At 41.9% G+C, this 16013-nt stretch overlaps 3 protein-coding genes across 4 annotated transcripts; 1 reads left to right on the forward strand and 2 right to left on the reverse strand.

Moving 5' to 3' along the window:
* Nucleotides 1-2809: 2809 nt before the first annotated feature.
* On the reverse strand, nucleotides 2810-8702 carry LOC102709689 (beclin-1-like protein). Of its 2 annotated transcripts, none has more exons than XM_006644464.3 (10): nucleotides 8372-8702; nucleotides 7185-7537; nucleotides 6790-6960; nucleotides 6340-6464; nucleotides 5896-5944; nucleotides 5352-5510; nucleotides 5119-5204; nucleotides 4527-4598; nucleotides 3773-3922; nucleotides 2810-3245 (listed from the first exon to the last, which is right to left on the reverse strand). In XM_006644464.3, the coding sequence occupies exons 1-10, from the start codon at nucleotides 8514-8516 to the stop codon at nucleotides 3062-3064; spliced, it is 1494 nt and encodes a 497-aa protein (XP_006644527.1). In that variant the 5' UTR covers nucleotides 8517-8702; the 3' UTR covers nucleotides 2810-3061. The 2 variants fall into 2 exon arrangements, with proteins under 2 accessions (XP_006644527.1, XP_040379563.1); XM_040523629.1 differs by having other exon boundaries at nucleotides 8033-8464.
* An 89-nt stretch (nucleotides 8703-8791) lies between these two features.
* On the forward strand, nucleotides 8792-12043 carry LOC102721329 (replication stress response regulator SDE2). Its single transcript, XM_006646142.3, has 3 exons — nucleotides 8792-9525; nucleotides 10295-10829; nucleotides 11640-12043. The coding sequence occupies exons 1-3, from the start codon at nucleotides 8897-8899 to the stop codon at nucleotides 11799-11801; spliced, it is 1326 nt and encodes a 441-aa protein (XP_006646205.3). The 5' UTR covers nucleotides 8792-8896; the 3' UTR covers nucleotides 11802-12043.
* Nucleotides 12044-13719: 1676 nt separating this feature from the next.
* Nucleotides 13720-14779, reverse strand: LOC121055762. Its single transcript, XM_040528886.1, has one exon. The coding sequence runs from the start codon at nucleotides 14602-14604 to the stop codon at nucleotides 14218-14220; it is 387 nt and encodes a 128-aa protein (XP_040384820.1). The 5' UTR covers nucleotides 14605-14779; the 3' UTR covers nucleotides 13720-14217.
* Nucleotides 14780-16013: the final 1234 nt, after the last annotated feature.

Below are 16013 nucleotides of genomic sequence, written 5' to 3' on the forward strand. Positions count from 1 at the left end.
ATCAAAAACTGTGTTATTTAATTACGAACCCGGACTAATAATATAACGGTGGAATATTATAATATGTTGTGTATTTAGACTACGTATATTGAGATTAAGTTTTGGGAAGAATTTGTTTTTAAAAAATTAAATATTGAAAGGTGCATTGATAAAAAAAATCTCGGCGTATCTATTCAATTACCAGTAGGATTATACGAGGCATTTCGAGCTAACGTGGAGTGCTTAATTAGATTATATTCTGGCAGCGTATACATTCAATTATACGGTGTATCTTTTCCTAACATGATTCTTAATTAGGAGGAGGGGTCCGAATGTGTGGATATTAGGCAGGGCACGTGGACCGGCAGCCTCGCCGAGAACGGTCACCTTTTCTGGTTTAACTTTTCCCCTCTCGCAAGAAGGAAGGAAGGGTTCAATTTTCAACGGTCGTGGGCTGCGACTGCGAGCGGGTGTGGGTAGCGATCAAAGCAGCAAATGCTGGACCGGTCGAGAGAGCAGGAGCCAACCAGACGGGACCAGACCGGGGCATGAACTCCTCCTCCTCCTCTGAAATTAACGGCCCACAGGAATGCGGATTTATTGCGTATAGTTGGCTTTAGGTCTTGTTCCTAAATTTTTTTTCTAAAAACATCACATTAAATTTTTAAACACCTAAATAAAGGATTAAATATAGATGAACTAAAAAACTAATTGCACATTTACGAAAGAAATCTTGAGACGAATCTTTTGAACCTAATTAGTCCATGATTAGCCATAAGTGCTACAGTAACCAACATATGTTAATGATGGATTAAATAGGCTTAAAAGATTCGTCTCGCGGTTTTTAGACTAACCGTGAAATTCGTTTTTTCATTTATGTCCGAAAACCCAAATCGACATCTGATTAAACATTTGACGTGACATTTCTCCTAAAATTTTTCTCAATCTAAACACCCCCTTAATTCGAGTGAGCCGAAATTGACCTACCAGAGTACAGCTTGTCGCTTTGGTAGTTCATTCATTGACGATTTGACGATTAACTGAATCGTGAATGGTGTGCAAAGAAGAACTGCGGGGTTTCTACACATGAAAGCGAACGTGTTCTTCAGAGGTCATCTGTTCAGTTCAGCTCCAAGCGTGATGTCCAAGTCCCTAGGGTGTGGGCGTGCAGGCATCGCTCGTTTTCTCTGTAGCTGATTCAGATAGATTCCACTTTGAGCACATTTTCTTTATACTAGCTGCTGTAACACTTGTTTAGCTACAGTTAACATGCCATAGAAAAACGAACAAATAAAAAATTGTAGGTAAAACTTACGTATCTCAGTATCTGTATTATCTGTGTTCATTTTATATGGGGACGAAGAGATGAAAGATCATTTGATAACTATTTAATGATATAAATGATAAAATTTTATTACTATAAAGTTAAAAATCTATTTTAAAAATATGGTATGATGATTTTTTTTAAAAAATACACCGTTGAATAAATCAGAAAACGTGCGCACAAAAGTCGAGGAAAAATTTGAAAAATCCACTTCAAACGAACGCAACCATTGGGTTCATTGAGTTAGATTATTCTCAGATTTTTTTTCTCGGTTTTTGCGCGTTTTCCGAACTATTAAATGGTGTATTTTTAAAATAATTTGTATATATCGTCTTACTTTCTAAAATAGATTTTTAACCTTAGAGTACCTAATTCCATCATTTGCACTATTTAATAGCTATTAAAAAATAAAAAAAATATTTTATCCTTCATCTAAAACTGTAAAAGAACACAATTAAGTTCCATAATTTAAATTTTGATATAAGTGCTGAGAAAATTGCTATTATGTCACCCTCAACAGTATGCTTCGCCCAAATATGAATAAAGCATACTTGAGAGAAGTAGAGAGATATATATATATAATTTCATCTATTAAGAGGTTATATGGTATTCTAACGTTTACCTATCACTTGAGAATGACATTTTTATCTGAGCTAATTTTAGATATCGTATTTGGGCGAAGCCTGCTTTTTGATAATGGAACAATAGTAATTTTCTGGTTGCGTGACAACAAGGCATGAATTCACTTTTTTATTGTGACATCGGTGGTTCATTTCCCTTGGATGTCTTTTTTATGGCCTTAACTTTTTCCTTTTTACAAGCATAAGCAAAACAACATATTAATGATTAAGTATTTGTAAGTAAAACTTTTATATACATATTCTTAGCAATTAAAAAAGGATTGAAAAATAAACTACGATAAAAGGTCTTAAAATCAACTCTAAATTATGATTTAAAATTTAAATTTACCTTATAAGTATTAGCGTAATCTTTCCAGTATTAGCATAAGCGGAATGATTGGTGCTCTATGCGAATCTCAAAAGTAACCCAGTTCATGCATTTTTTTTCGAACAAATTTATTCTCCAATAGTTCGATGCGTTGTGCGTCGTAGTACGAATTATGGGGGGATAGCCAAGTAGGTTGGGAAAGAATTGGTTGTAGCATTGGCTGATTGGCAGCACATGGCGGAACCAGGCCCGAGGCAATTAGGGCTAGAGCCCCGAGCCTCGTCCAAAATATCTTTAAATTATATATGAAATTATCTTATAAATTTTAAAATAAATATGATCATACTAGCTCAGTCCTATGCTTCACTGTTTTTTTGGGTCCGCCCGGCAGCACGGGAGGTTCGGGTACCAATACACATACATGGTCTTGATGTAACCAGTACTGCACATGTGTTGGCACATGAAATTCGATAAGACGCAAGCATGTCGCACCATTAGGTATGAGTGTACGCACTCAAGTGTATAAAGAAATAGTATCAAGTATGGTCAGCAAAGAAGTTTGTGAACTGGAGAGCTCTGAGGAAGTCAGAAGCACTTTTCTTTTCTTTTCTTGCTGGAAAAGAGAAGGCCACGCTACTATTCTATGGTCACTACAATTTGATTGCAGACATGGTTACATAAAGTATACACGACCAGTCGACCACTTGAAAGAAACAAGAGTAGTTGTATCCACTGTTGCACATAGAACGCGTCACGTTAATGCCATCTGCCAATATACGCGGCTGGGGTCAGTTTCAAAGGTCAGTGGCGTCATCTCTTGGATGATGTCGCTGCACATAAAGATCCTGAAGGTGGTGCAAAACTTGTATTGCCGATAAACCAGAAGAGAACCCACTTCAAGTTGCACAACGTGTATTTTAATGCCTTCGTCCAGTTCTCGAGTTTATTAAAACTTAAGAAGATTGTGTGGCTCCCTACCTTGTCACCATCAATCCTGCGAAATAGAGTAATTCAAATTAGCAGTAGCACATGCGACATTGCTTACATATACAGATTGCGTTAGTCTATTACTACGTAGGAAGGCTCCATCTTGAACGTTAGATTATCATATGAAGCGGAAAATGGAAAAAGGAAAAAAGCAATCGCATAAGTCTCTTCCCCTTCTCTTTAGTGATGACTGAGGATCACATTTATTTAAAAACAGTGTCATAAAAGAAGTGCTCTAAGCATGAAACGTTCAATTCATCGTATAATTTATGTACTCAATTTCTAAGCTAGTGTTTGAAGTTGAAGCAGATTATTCATAGGATTATATCGCCGCAGATTATTACTTGATTATTGGGATCAATTAAACATTTTGAGAATAAACTTAACAAATACTACGTAGCTTATAAAAGGTGGTCTAATCAATGCAATAGAAGAAAGTTTTTTTTTTTGAGAAGATGTATTTTTATAAGCATAGAGCAAATACATCCAGTGAATAAGCTGAAAAGAGTGTGAAAGTTAAAAATAAAATCTTACTTGTATGGGAGCTTCAGTGACTTATCGGGTGGTACATTGTTCTCTTTATCCAGGCTTATAGCAAACTCAGCAAAATCTTGCAGGCAGGTCAGAAACCATGTCATAGCTTTGTCAAATCGTGTGCTCCAGAATAAATTCACAGGGCCAAACCTGAACATTAACAGTAAAACCTATTAAGTTAGCATGATATATAACTGTGCTCAACAAAGGGAGACCAAATATGAAAAATGCACACCCAGGGCAAACAGTCAGAAAACTGAGCAAATATGGAAAATGCACACCCAGTGCCAGAGCCACTCCCCCAAAAATTGCAATTTAGGATTTGGCACTTGTGTGTCTATGAATGTGGACCAGTTCCACATGTTAGTGAGACATGGGTGCCGAATCATAACAGCACTATCAAGGGGTGAAATATCCTAAATTTTTGTGTTTATAATCCCCAAAAGTTTCACTATCCAAACAGGACATGCTCTGTAAAAGATGATCAATAATGATTTTAAAGTCAGTAAATCTGCGAACCATGCTCAAACAAATTTATTTACCACAAAAATGTAATAACACTCGACAAAGTAAGCATAATTCACCTATTTAATGAGAGATATATGGTCTTGTTAGCAGAAAGGATAGCTGTTCAGAAAAATATATAGATCCTTAGAAAAGCGAGGTTTTTTTATGACATAACTCTTCTGGAAGTTTTCTTCAGAGAAAAAGGGAGAGAGAAAGACAAGAGTATATTAGCCAGGAGGAAACTTACAGTTCATATGTATTGTTGTTAATGTCTGTGACTCTTGGATAGCTACCCATAGGGTGAATCTTGATCTGGTACCTAGTACAAAGTTGAGGAACTCCAAAGCAAAGTCATCATCATTATGCACACCTTCAATTAAGTTAAATTTTCCATGGTCATTATGCATGCATAAAACAATTTCAACACTACTAATGAGAGCTTCTAAAAACTTAAGCACTATCTATCATGCAACCAAATAAAAGAGGCATTATGGTATGCATCCATTGTCCTTCCAAATTGATGCAACATTTTGTGTTCCTCCTAGTTTGGTCCTATACATATGTGCTAGATCTTTCCAAGCCCAGCCTCATAAACCAAAGTCTCCAAACACACTTCCTAGTAACAGAGAATAAGTATACGGGTAGTTTCCATGAGCATTGACATATTTTGAATACAGAGAGACATATAAAAAGGGCAAAGGATATGCTAACTACATGGAGTAACTACTAAAGTGCACTGAAATATGCAGGTTAATGAAGGGATGTGTTTGTGAATTTCTTCTCAAATGACCAGTGGATAAACTGTAGTAAAATAAATGGTCATTATGTATCAAGGATACTGAAACTTTGGGGCGAAGTACTGAGCCATGGTATGCAAAAGAAGAGCAGCCTGACCCCAAGCAGCATTTATCTCATCCCATTCAACCTAAGAAATGAGTATCAGAGAAATTGTGGAATTATTAACAAAGGATCAAACATGACATGCAGTATCTGCACACTTTGTGAAATATAACTCAACCGAAGCTCTTAGGATAGTGAATCGATGTGGTATCTGCACATTTTGCAAAATTACCTGTACATTAGGAAGGCGACCGAGGCGGAAGTTGTTTATTGTTCCGATTACTCCATCATGTGAAATATAGAATGCGTCATTGAGAACATTTGTTCGCTTTAGCAATTCCAGGTGAACATTTGAAACTTCTATCTTGGCCAAAACTGTGTCTCTTTCTTCCTGAATAGTGAAACAAAAAAATTTAGTCAATGACTTTTAAAGTATCAGTGATATATGTTGGCATAAAGTTGAGAAACAAGAACACATACAGATAGATAAGGAACCAAAAAAAATACAGTACAAAGCATGATAATGCAGACAGTATGTGCAAGGCACAAACAATATAACTTTGTAAAAGCGATTTATCTTTTGCCAACGAAATATGGGAACATAAAATTAACCATAGAGGCATATACTTGGGTTTATATAGCTTGAGCTATATGAAAGATCTGGGACAGAATGCACGTCCTGGTTGTTTGTACACTCTTGAGTATAACAGATATCAAAATATCGACAAAATAATAAATTGCTATTCTGATAACTAGAGCTTGCAGAAGGCATATACCTGGTGAGATGTCAGCTGAAACTGAAAGCTATTGAATTCATGCCAATACCTGTTTCAAAAATTAACATCAGCTTTTTATGATAAGTAATTGTAACTTTCAAATAGCTAACATAGTAGTTCCAGATTGTACAATACTGCATTGTGGCAATAATTGTTGTAGGAGCTATATGACAATACTGTGTTTGTGGCAGAGATATCTTTTGAATAGAAACAAGCTGTTTAGTTTCAAGAGAAACATATGCTAATGTTTTTTAACATAACATTGCTGTATTCATACAATATGAGTATATAACGATGCCACAACTCATCAGAAAGTAAAAGGAAAATCATGATCAGGACTCACACACAAGACTGAATTAATAATATTATGTGACTCTGCATCCTGATGCCAGTAGACGAACTCCAAAGGTTATTAACAAGAACATAATGGAAACATAAACTAACCTTTCTTCCAATTCTTCAAATTCTTTGGATTTTATCTCAAGATTCTTCATCTCGGAACTGATTTCTGAATATTGTTTTTCAGCTTCTTCAATGGCAGCCTTAAGCTTCTCTTCTTCATCTTCAATCTGAAATGGCACACTCATAAAGTTGTTTAGTTCCAAGAAAATAATGATCATCATCCAATTCAAAAGAGCCTGTTGCTGAGTCTAATCTTTTATCACATAAGAAATGCCTTTTACAGAACCACTGGACAACTTCTTTGGAATGGGCATGAATTATCTTAGACTGAAGATGAAATGAAATTAATTTTCATTTAAAGTACAGTGTTCGTGATTGGTATATCAGAAGAAACTAATCTTGTCTTCTATTATATTTTCTCAAGCAGCATTATGTCCTGTATTTTAATCTCATTAATCACCAGCTGGCCATATGTGTAAAAGAGATTGTTACCTTCTGTTTCTCCTTCTGAAAACTAGCATCGCTGAGGATGTTGTAGGATTTCTGCTCCAATTGTTGAAGACAAGCTTCATAAGCTTTAATGTCAGTATTAACATCTTCAATCTCCTTATCCATCTTATCAGAGAGCAACCTCATACAGTCCAGACACATTGGCTGCTCAACCTGCAAATATATTCCAGATTTACACCATTATCAGCATATAACACTAACAATAAGCCATCAAGCCATGCTAAGAAATGTAGTCTGTAATGCTTCCCACACACATGACACAACAGCCAAAAAAAAAAAGAAGAAAATGAAGAAATCCAACACAGTGATTGCAGCAATTGCAAACAATTTGCACACCCAGACATTATATTTAGGGACATCTTAAGCAAGTCGTGTACCTGAGTTTGGGATGTAGCAATCTCAAATGCCCGTGTTAATACAGTCACGTTAGAGTGAAAACTATTTCCTGGTAAAGGGCTATTGGAATTCATACTTGGTGGTGGCAACTGCACACCACCTCCTTCAGAAGTAGATGTCTTGTATATGGAAGCAGCAGCAGGTGGAAGCACTATATATGACCCCTCTATCGCTCTTGTTGGCTGGTTAGGTTCAACATGTGGGGCTGCTGCACTTGGTGGGCGTGGGGGAATTCCATGGCCATGAGATCTGTTTTGCTTGGATAGCACGACATAAGAATTATCCATCCTGCTAGCCCCCATAATACTGCCCTGAATAGATGATACATGCATACCTGCATAGATAGTAACAATGACTGCCAGAAACTTGCATTTTCAAGAAAATAACTTGAGTTTGAAGGAAAGGAAAGCTAGCAAATTCTTTTAAGACAAATTCCTGACACAAATGATGCATTTCTTTTGGTTTACATATAATAGGAATATAGGATATACGAAAGAGAAGCAAGCAGTGATGGAGCCCTAAATTTGATATGGTGACCTGAGTATATGATGAAAATGGTCTGTGATTTATCTAGGATGGAAACTTGTAGATATAAACAGTAGACTACTACAAATTAGCAAGAATTTGCTAGTTCAATTTATCCTGAATGGCACCATTTGAGCTCTATTGTTTGAATATCTCTAGTCCAGAGGAAGATAAGAGTGCTGACAAGCATATACCGCATAAACTAAATGCTGCATGCTGCCGTCACTATCACTACATTAGTTTCAAGTTTCGATTTAAATCAGTAATGGCAGGAAAAACCATAAAGGAGAAAAGTATTGCGCACCAGAAACAGGAACTTCAGCTTTACAGGAATCCACAGTTCCAGCGTGATTTCACTGAGCATTGTAAAGTTCTCACTGTTGCAGTATCAAATCGAACAAAATTGCACTACGCATTCAACTCAACATTCCTTAGATTTCGATGTCAGTATTGCATTACAGTTGTCTAGAACCAACAATAAACGACTCATTTCATCAGAAATTCAGAACCCACGTAATCTAATACAACCTAGGTTTTTATTACTTGAGAGAACTACAGTACTTCCTAACATCTCAATCATGCCCAATTTTCCCGGAAGGCAGAAAAGGGACGGTAAGCGAATCGGGCGGAGGCGTAAGGGTACCAGAGGCGGCCTGCGTTGGGAGCTTATCGGCGAAGGCATCCACGCCAACGACGACGAGCGCGCGGTGGCACTCCTGGCATTTGAACCTCGGAATCGATGGATCCAGCCCACCAGCCTTGTTGCCGGCCGCGACAGGGGGCTTCATGTCGCCAGAATCAAGGGACGCCTACGCTCAAGCACGCTGGCTTCTCTCCCTCTCTCTCTACTTTTCGACGTTTCCTCCTCTCGCAGGCTTCAATTTCATGGCGACGAGGTCGAATCGGAGGCAGAGCCGGAGGCGGAGGCGGAGGCGGAGGCGGCGCTGCGGTCGGCAAGGACTCCACGCCGCGACCGCGAGAGCAACCGTCACTGACATGTGGGGCCCACCTGTCAGGAATAGTGTAGTATAAAGTTTTTGTCATTAGTAAAGATTGGGACCTCTCTCTCTCTCTCTCTCTCTCCGGTATTTCCCCAATCCCCCTCCTCTCCCGTTGGAGGCAGGCTAGGGTTTCGAGCACCGGCTGCAGCGCCACCGCGTCGCCCGCCATGGCCGAGGCCAACCAGTACCAGATCCTGGTGCGGCTCCTCGACGGCCGCACCCGCTGCCTCCGCTTCTCGACGCCCACCGTCTCCGGCGCCGCCATCCTCGACGCCGTCTCCGCGCTCTCCCGCATCCCCGCCGCGTCCCTCCGCCTCGTCACCGGCCGCCTCGACGTCTCACCGTCCTCCGTCCTCGCCGCCTCCAGCGACGGCCAATTCCCCTCCGCCTTCGCGCTCCTTCGCCTCCGCGGAGGCAAGGGCGGGTTTGGCTCTCTCCTTCGTGGCGCCGCCTCCAAGGCCGGCCAGAAGAAGACCAGCAACTTTGACGCCTGCCGTGATATCAATGGCCGCCGGTTGCGCCATGTTAACGCCGAGCGCCGCCTCGAGGAGTGGAAGGCCGAGGCCGCGGATCGCCAGCTAGAGAAGCTTGCAGAGGACTTCATCAAGAAGAAGGCCAAGGAAACGGGTCGCGCTGGTGTGCGGGCGGCCGAGGTGGACAAATACCTTGAGAAGTACCGCAAGGATGCCGAGAGTTGCGTTAATGCGGTCGAGGAGTCTGTGCGTGCCTCTCTTGGTAAGAGGAAGACCGTGACCAAACCACGGAGTGGGGAAGATGCCAAGAAGCTTAAGATTTGGTGAGTATCTGAAGACGAATTATCTGTTGTCGACTTTACTCTGTTTTGTTGTATGTTTTGTGAAAATTTGGTTAATTTGTTGCAAGTCATTTCAATTGCAATCCATTGACATAAATTAGGTTCGAAACTTCGAGTAGTCCGTTGGAACAAATAAGGGCCTTACATCGTCTTCAATGATCTGATCAGGTAGCTTAGTCGATTTAGTTTTGTCTAGGGCACCAGATGCTGGGCTTAGTCGATTTAGTTAGTTTTGTCTAGGACACCAGATGCTGGGGATAAATATACATGCTCACTTGAGGTGTTTTATGCTTGATTTTGCTGAAACTTAGGGCAGCTTTGGTTTGATACAAAACATGCCCTACCAATATTTCGCCACTTGAATAGTTATGCATTTGGATTGGATAAACTTTTGGCAGTGCCCATACCCAAGTTGGTAGCAATCCAAAGCTATCTTAACATACCAAAAATTTGGCTAATAATTTCATCAAACCAAACCCTACAAAATAATTGGTAGTAATCCAAAAGCAGCTCTTCACAGTTATAATGATCTCCAGCTAGTTTATGTAAGTTGTGTGATTTGTTAGAAGGATTTTTTTTTTCTGTGTTATGCTGCCTTCTTGCACTCTTGCACTTAAATTAATCGAGCATGATTTCAACCTTTTTTTAAGACCTAAAGTTATCAAGCATATTACACTGAAGAGTGGCCAGCTGTCTATTGTTCCATTTGTATTGTGATTTGCAAACTCCCTGATTCATTTTATTTTTGTAGGTTGGGCAAGAAGAAAGTAGAAGAGGATGAGAGTGATAGTGATAGTGACAGTGAAATGGGTGATGATGAGGGCGCAGATACAAAGTCCATAATTCTTGATGATGAGAATTCCTCACATGGATCCAAAAGTGAGGACGAGAAGGTTGATCTGGGTTCAGTTATTGAGCTACATTCAGAAAGAGAGACCTCAGGCGAGAAGTCTGCATGCTCTGATTCAGATGAGAATGGAAACTGTGTTCAGGAGTCGATGGAACCGACAATTAGATCAGAAGGTGCATGTGGTGATTTTGTATCAGATTGTGCAGTGGAGCGTGAGGTTGGATTGATGGATCAGCACACACCTGAGAATGTTATTACTGCTCTTTCAGAAGAAGTGTTGAAACCAGATATAGAAGCTGAGGATAACACTGCTTCAACCACATCGCATCTCAATGGCCTAGAGTCTCCTCCAGTGGAAGAACCTTCCAATGGAAGTAGACCTCTTTCAGAGGAACCGCTGGACCTGACAAATTACAGTTCAGCTGCAGAATTGGAGGTAAGCTTAATGTGTTATAACTGTGCACCAAACATTGTATCTGCTTGAGTACATGTGTCGTCGTCATAGTAGATAATTATTGTGCACCAAACATGTCGCTGGTTGAATTGTTGTTTTGTCCCAAAACAAATAACAAATTTGGTTTGGAGATTATGAGCTTCCCTGTGCTTGGTCAAGAAGTTTGGGAACTTGCTGGTGGTAATAGCAGAGTTTTTACCCACTTAGTGTGCAGAATGAATGACCCACACTATCGTGCTGACAATACAAGTGCAATTAGAAAGGGAATCAGACAACAAATTACTCTTCAGCCTGTCTAAATATCATTCTTGAGTTCACAAGTTCTATATAGCTCAGATTATATAATGTCATCTTGTTTTGACACGAAGCCTCATATGTGATCACATGAAAGCATTAATGAATTACTACTAGGTGTAAAGGTACATTAGGCACGGTAATTTGCTGTGGTATAGAATAACCACATTTCCTCGCTATAATTGTCATATTGCTACATTTTAATTTCCATGCACATAGTGTATGACTAGATTTAACATATTCTGCTATGTAACTCATTTGCCTTAATCCTGATATGCTGATGGCGAATCCATTTTTTCTGTATGAACTATTCATATCATACTTGCCATACATAACAAGAGAGATGGTTCTATCCTTCTAGGTTTTTGTTCGATACATTTACATGTGCCAATGGTATGCCTATGATGGTTTTAAATTTGGTTTATTGGTATCTTGCTCTATGAACTTTTGCCAATTTGTTAGTTCTGCTGCATGTATAACATTTTTGCTGTCTCTTAGGTGGTTGGCATGGAGAAGCTCAAGCTCGAGCTGCAGACTCGTGGACTAAAATGTGGTGGAACCTTACAAGAGCGTTCGGCCAGACTTTTCCTTCTGAAAACAACACCTCTGGAGAAGCTACCAAAGAAACTTTTCGCAAAGCCCAGTGGTGGGGGGAAGTGAGAATTAGTGAATATAAGAGCTACTATGACTAAATGCAAATCTAAATGTTGTCTTTTTGTATAATTTGAAATGTTGCAGTGATAAGCTTTTGTCATGAAGCTGAAAATGAGCTATGACTTATCTGCATGTGCATGTTCTAATGGCTATTGTAACCTGCTGTTACTGGACATTACATCCACTTACAGCAGTTAGCTTGTAATTTCACCTATCTTGGATCAAGGGTTTCTTGTCATTCGTGTTCCTGCTGATTTATAGAAACTATAACTTCCTCAATGTTATACCTCAATTGAAAGAGAGCGCGCTGTTGAAGCAGTCTGCGGCTTCCAACTTGCAAGGCTCGAGACCTTGCTGGCAAGTCGTTGATACAGATGTCTGTTCTTGTTGACGTACTTTATAATTTTCTAGTTATAGTCTTTTTACAATAGTGGCATATAGTATTTCATTATGGTTTAAACAATAAAAACAAAGTTTCATGCGTTTTTGAAAGTTCTAATTTGGCGATTCATGGCAGGAATCTACTCTCTTTATCTTGGTCGTTTTCACTGCCCATTGTGTGCAAACGAACTAGTCGATCCACGATACCCACACACCTTGCTTTGGATCATTTTCTCTGTCCATTACGAGCAAACGAGCTGGACGATCCACGATACCCACACATTGCCACGGAAAATGTATCGGAGGTGGAAACAGATTCGATGAACCTCAAGGACCGAAACACTACTTCGTCAATGGTGATTTGAGTTTTATCAGTTCATCGCATCTGTCTCCACCTCCAGTGCATTCACCATTAGCTTTTGTGTGGTGTGTAGTGTGGCATCTCCAGATTCAGCTTGTAGTTGATCTTACCTTCTAATGCGTTGCAGCTTCTCCGTGCCTGCTCTGTCACGCTAACACTCGAGAAGACCTCATCAACCGTCGACTTCTCGAAATAAAAGAAAAACAACACTGCACTTTGTCTTCCGATTTGTCGTTCAGTTTTCACTTTCCAGTGACTTGCACGAGACCGCTTTGCAAGACCAACAGTAACTTTCTACAATGACAAAACAAATGGAATGGAATCCTGCAGTAGAACTGGTTGAACACTTGAGTCACTGCTGGCCTGCTGCGACGTGGATATTACATCAACGAGACGTTCCCCGGTCGTGTGGCCGTGTCTCACTCTCTCGTTGTACTTTTTTTTTTCTCTTTACCACGCTCGAAGAAACGGTCCTGGAGCCTGGATAAGTGTCACGTAGCCTTCCTAATTAGCTCACGATAACTTTGAAGAGGTCTGTAATTGTGACGCTCTGATAGCGGCCTCGCTCCTCAGGGAGATAAGAACTACGGATGCCAAAGTTTAACTGCCGTTTTGAAGTGGGCGAAGCACCACACACACATACTAGTCGCCGTCGCTCTCGTTGTCCCCAGCTTTCTCTCTTTTTCCACGGCAAACGGATGTCTCCAAGGCCTAGAACGGCGCGATCCAATCCAATCGACCAAGCCACCCCGTCGCATGATCTTTTGGCCGCTTTCGTTTGATCGTGCGTGCCCGCGTGCGCTTTACACCGGTTGGAAAATCCGACGTGGCCGGTGGACTCATCTGGCCAGGCGACCGGTGAAAGGCGGGCGTGGCACGGCTGCGGCCAACGCGAGCCGCGGCCGGCCGATGCCGATGACGACGCGTCGTCGTCCTGCGATTCGCCGGGCACGGATTGGATTGGAGGGGGCGAGAGTGACCGCGCCGAAACGCCGGGCGCCGCGCCCGTGGTCGATCGGGGTTCGGTTTACCGCTCCCCGGATCGGGGGGGAAACGGCGGGCGCGCCCCCTGCACGGCTAAGCGTGGGGGCGATTTCGTGATGTCGTCGCGATTTCTAGCGTTGCGGTGAAGCCTCGATGCGGGCTCGATGCGTCGCTGTGTGCCACGTTCCGTTGCTTGTAGCTGCTGTGGCTCTGATGATGAGCTCCGTTTTTGTCTTGGTGTGCCTTGGTGTTTAGCCTCTGGGCCTCTGGGGGTGTATACATGCATGTGACAGTTATATTTTTCTGTTTCTAGTCCGGTTCGAGCGTGAGATACTTGCGTCGTATTGTTTTTTTTTTTTGTAAGAAAGGGAGAAGTGGGGCCTTGATGATGTCCGATCATTCTGACTGGAATTAAGATATTCAATCAGCTTGCTTCGATCCATAGTAGTGATGCAAACTTTTGCGAATTAAGAAAGCAGGATTACATCGATCGTAACACGAAGTCACGAACATACGTCGCCACCACTTCTCCACTACGTACGTATGTACAGCAGATAATGGCCGGGTGACCAGACAAAACCGTATTTTCGATTGCCTTCAAACAAAAAACAACAATTACGACGTCACGGTACTAACCAATCTCCTCCATGATCCAAGCTTGCAGCAGGTGCGTGCTAAACACATGGCAGGAGCTAGCTACCTCTCCGGGATCGGCGCCAAGCTCAGCGTCCACTCGCCGCGGCTGCACACCGGCCTCGCCATGGCGGCGGCGGCGGCGCCACCGTCGCCGCCAACCCCCGCCCTGAGCTCGTTCTTCAGCTCCGCCATCCTGGCCTTCCGCCCCCTAGCCTTCTGCTCCTTCAGCCGCGCGACCAGCCTCTCCGCTTCCTTCCTCGTCATCACCACCTTCACCGTCACGACCGCGCGCTCGTCGGCGGCCTTCTCTTCCTGGTCCTGCCGAGGCTTGAGCGCTCCCGCGGCCGCGCCGGCAGCCTCCGCTCTCCTGGATGACGACCTCCTCGCCGCACCCGGCGGCGCGGGCTCGTCGTGGCGGAGTCGCACGCGCGGCGCGGCGTTCCCCATGCCTGGCACCGCCGTTGGTAGCTAGCGGCTGCGCGCGCAGACGGAGTGGAGCTGAGACCAGCGGCCACCCAGTGGTGTGGTTTATTGTCGGACTTGTGGTGACGCTGGTGCGATCAACCAGTGAACTGGTGGTGGTGTGATGGTGCTCGTCGACTGCTTGGCGTGCGCGTGCGCGCTCGCTCGCTTGCTTTATACCGTGCGCGGTTAAGCGGAGGGTGACCGATTCAAAAGCGCAAACGAGGCGCGCGCGCGAGCGGAGCACGGGGGATGGATGTGGCGGGCATGGTGGTGTCGTGTGCGCCTGGTGATCAGCACGATATTTTTGGTTCGATTTTGCTGGCCTTTTTGGTTCTTGGCGGAAACTTGAACGGTGCAGTACGTATGGGGTGGTGGTATGCGTTTGTTTCGACCGTCAGATCGTCGATCGATCGTCTCGGCGTGCTGTTGCGTCATGTGGTTGAACTGGTGATTTAATAAGAGCTGACCACACGGACGCCTTAGGCGTCAAGATTACACAAGAAACTACAGGTGTTCCAGTTTTGTTTTCAATTTGCAGTCCTCATCGTTCATGTTTGCATCGTTCCAATTTTAGAAGAAATGGAAAATTTGGCTTTGCTGGTACTTTCGCTCTGACGGGTTCATCGGTCACACGGTGCTCCCTGTTCGTCTTTGGCCTCGTTTAGTTTACAAATTTTTTTTGCAAAAACATCACATCAAATCTTTGGATACATATTTAAAATATTAAATGTACTCTAATTATAAAACAAATTTCAGAGTCCGCCTGAAAACCGCGAGACGAATCTTTTAAGTTTAATTAATCCGTCATTAGCACATGTTGGTTACTATTAGCACTTTTGGCTAATCATGTCCTAATTAGGCTCAAAAGATTCGTCTCACGATTTCCCCCATAACTATATAATTAGTTTTAGTGTTCATGTATATTTAATACTTCATTTAGATGTCCAAAGATTCGATGTGATGTTTTTGGGAAAAGTTTTTGGAACTAAACAGGCCTTTGACTCCTGATGTCTTGTCAGGTCAAGTTAACACGAGGTGATTGTTGGATTTTTAAGAAAAAAAATCAAACAACATATTTTCAAATAAAAAATTATAAATAAAAATTTTATATAAATATTTTTAGCCATCTAAAAGTTAACACTAAAAATAAGATGAAAAACTTAAAATCTATTCAAAATTTATAATTAAAATTTTAAATTTTAGCTTATAAACATAAACAAAAGCGAAACAACCGGTGTGAACCACGACCCAAAGGAACTAAAGTCTGTTCCACCCATCGGAAGTGGTACGTCAAAAGGGGTCCTCTGGATTGGTTTTTCTGTAAGGCCAAATTTTTTTCCAAAAACATCACATTGAATGTTTAGACATCTAAATAGAGCATTAAACATAGA

Source organism: Oryza brachyantha, chromosome 1 (genome assembly GCF_000231095.2).
Source record: "Oryza brachyantha chromosome 1, ObraRS2, whole genome shotgun sequence".
In the NCBI taxonomy this organism is placed as follows: domain Eukaryota; kingdom Viridiplantae; phylum Streptophyta; class Magnoliopsida; order Poales; family Poaceae; genus Oryza; species Oryza brachyantha.

Excerpts from the sequence above, each read along its gene's own strand:
- LOC102721329 (XM_006646142.3), top strand. The coding sequence starts at position 8,897 with ATGGCCGAGGCCAACCAGTACCAGATCCTGGTGCGGCTCCTCGACGGC. Across the intron at positions 9,526-10,294 it reads GCCAAGAAGCTTAAGATTTG|GTTGGGCAAGAAGAAAGTAG; the intron begins GTGAGTATCTGA and ends TTATTTTTGTAG. Across the intron at positions 10,830-11,639 it reads GTTCAGCTGCAGAATTGGAG|GTGGTTGGCATGGAGAAGCT; the intron begins GTAAGCTTAATG and ends GCTGTCTCTTAG.
- LOC121055762 (XM_040528886.1), bottom strand. The coding sequence starts at position 14,604 with ATGGGGAACGCCGCGCCGCGCGTGCGACTCCGCCACGACGAGCCCGCG.
- LOC102709689 (XM_006644464.3), bottom strand. The coding sequence starts at position 8,516 with ATGAAGCCCCCTGTCGCGGCCGGCAACAAGGCTGGTGGGCTGGATCCA. Across the intron at positions 5,945-6,339 it reads TTTGAAGAATTGGAAGAAAG|GTATTGGCATGAATTCAATA; the intron begins GTTAGTTTATGT and ends TTTTTGAAACAG. Across the intron at positions 5,205-5,351 it reads GTCGCCTTCCTAATGTACAG|GTTGAATGGGATGAGATAAA; the intron begins GTAATTTTGCAA and ends CTCATTTCTTAG.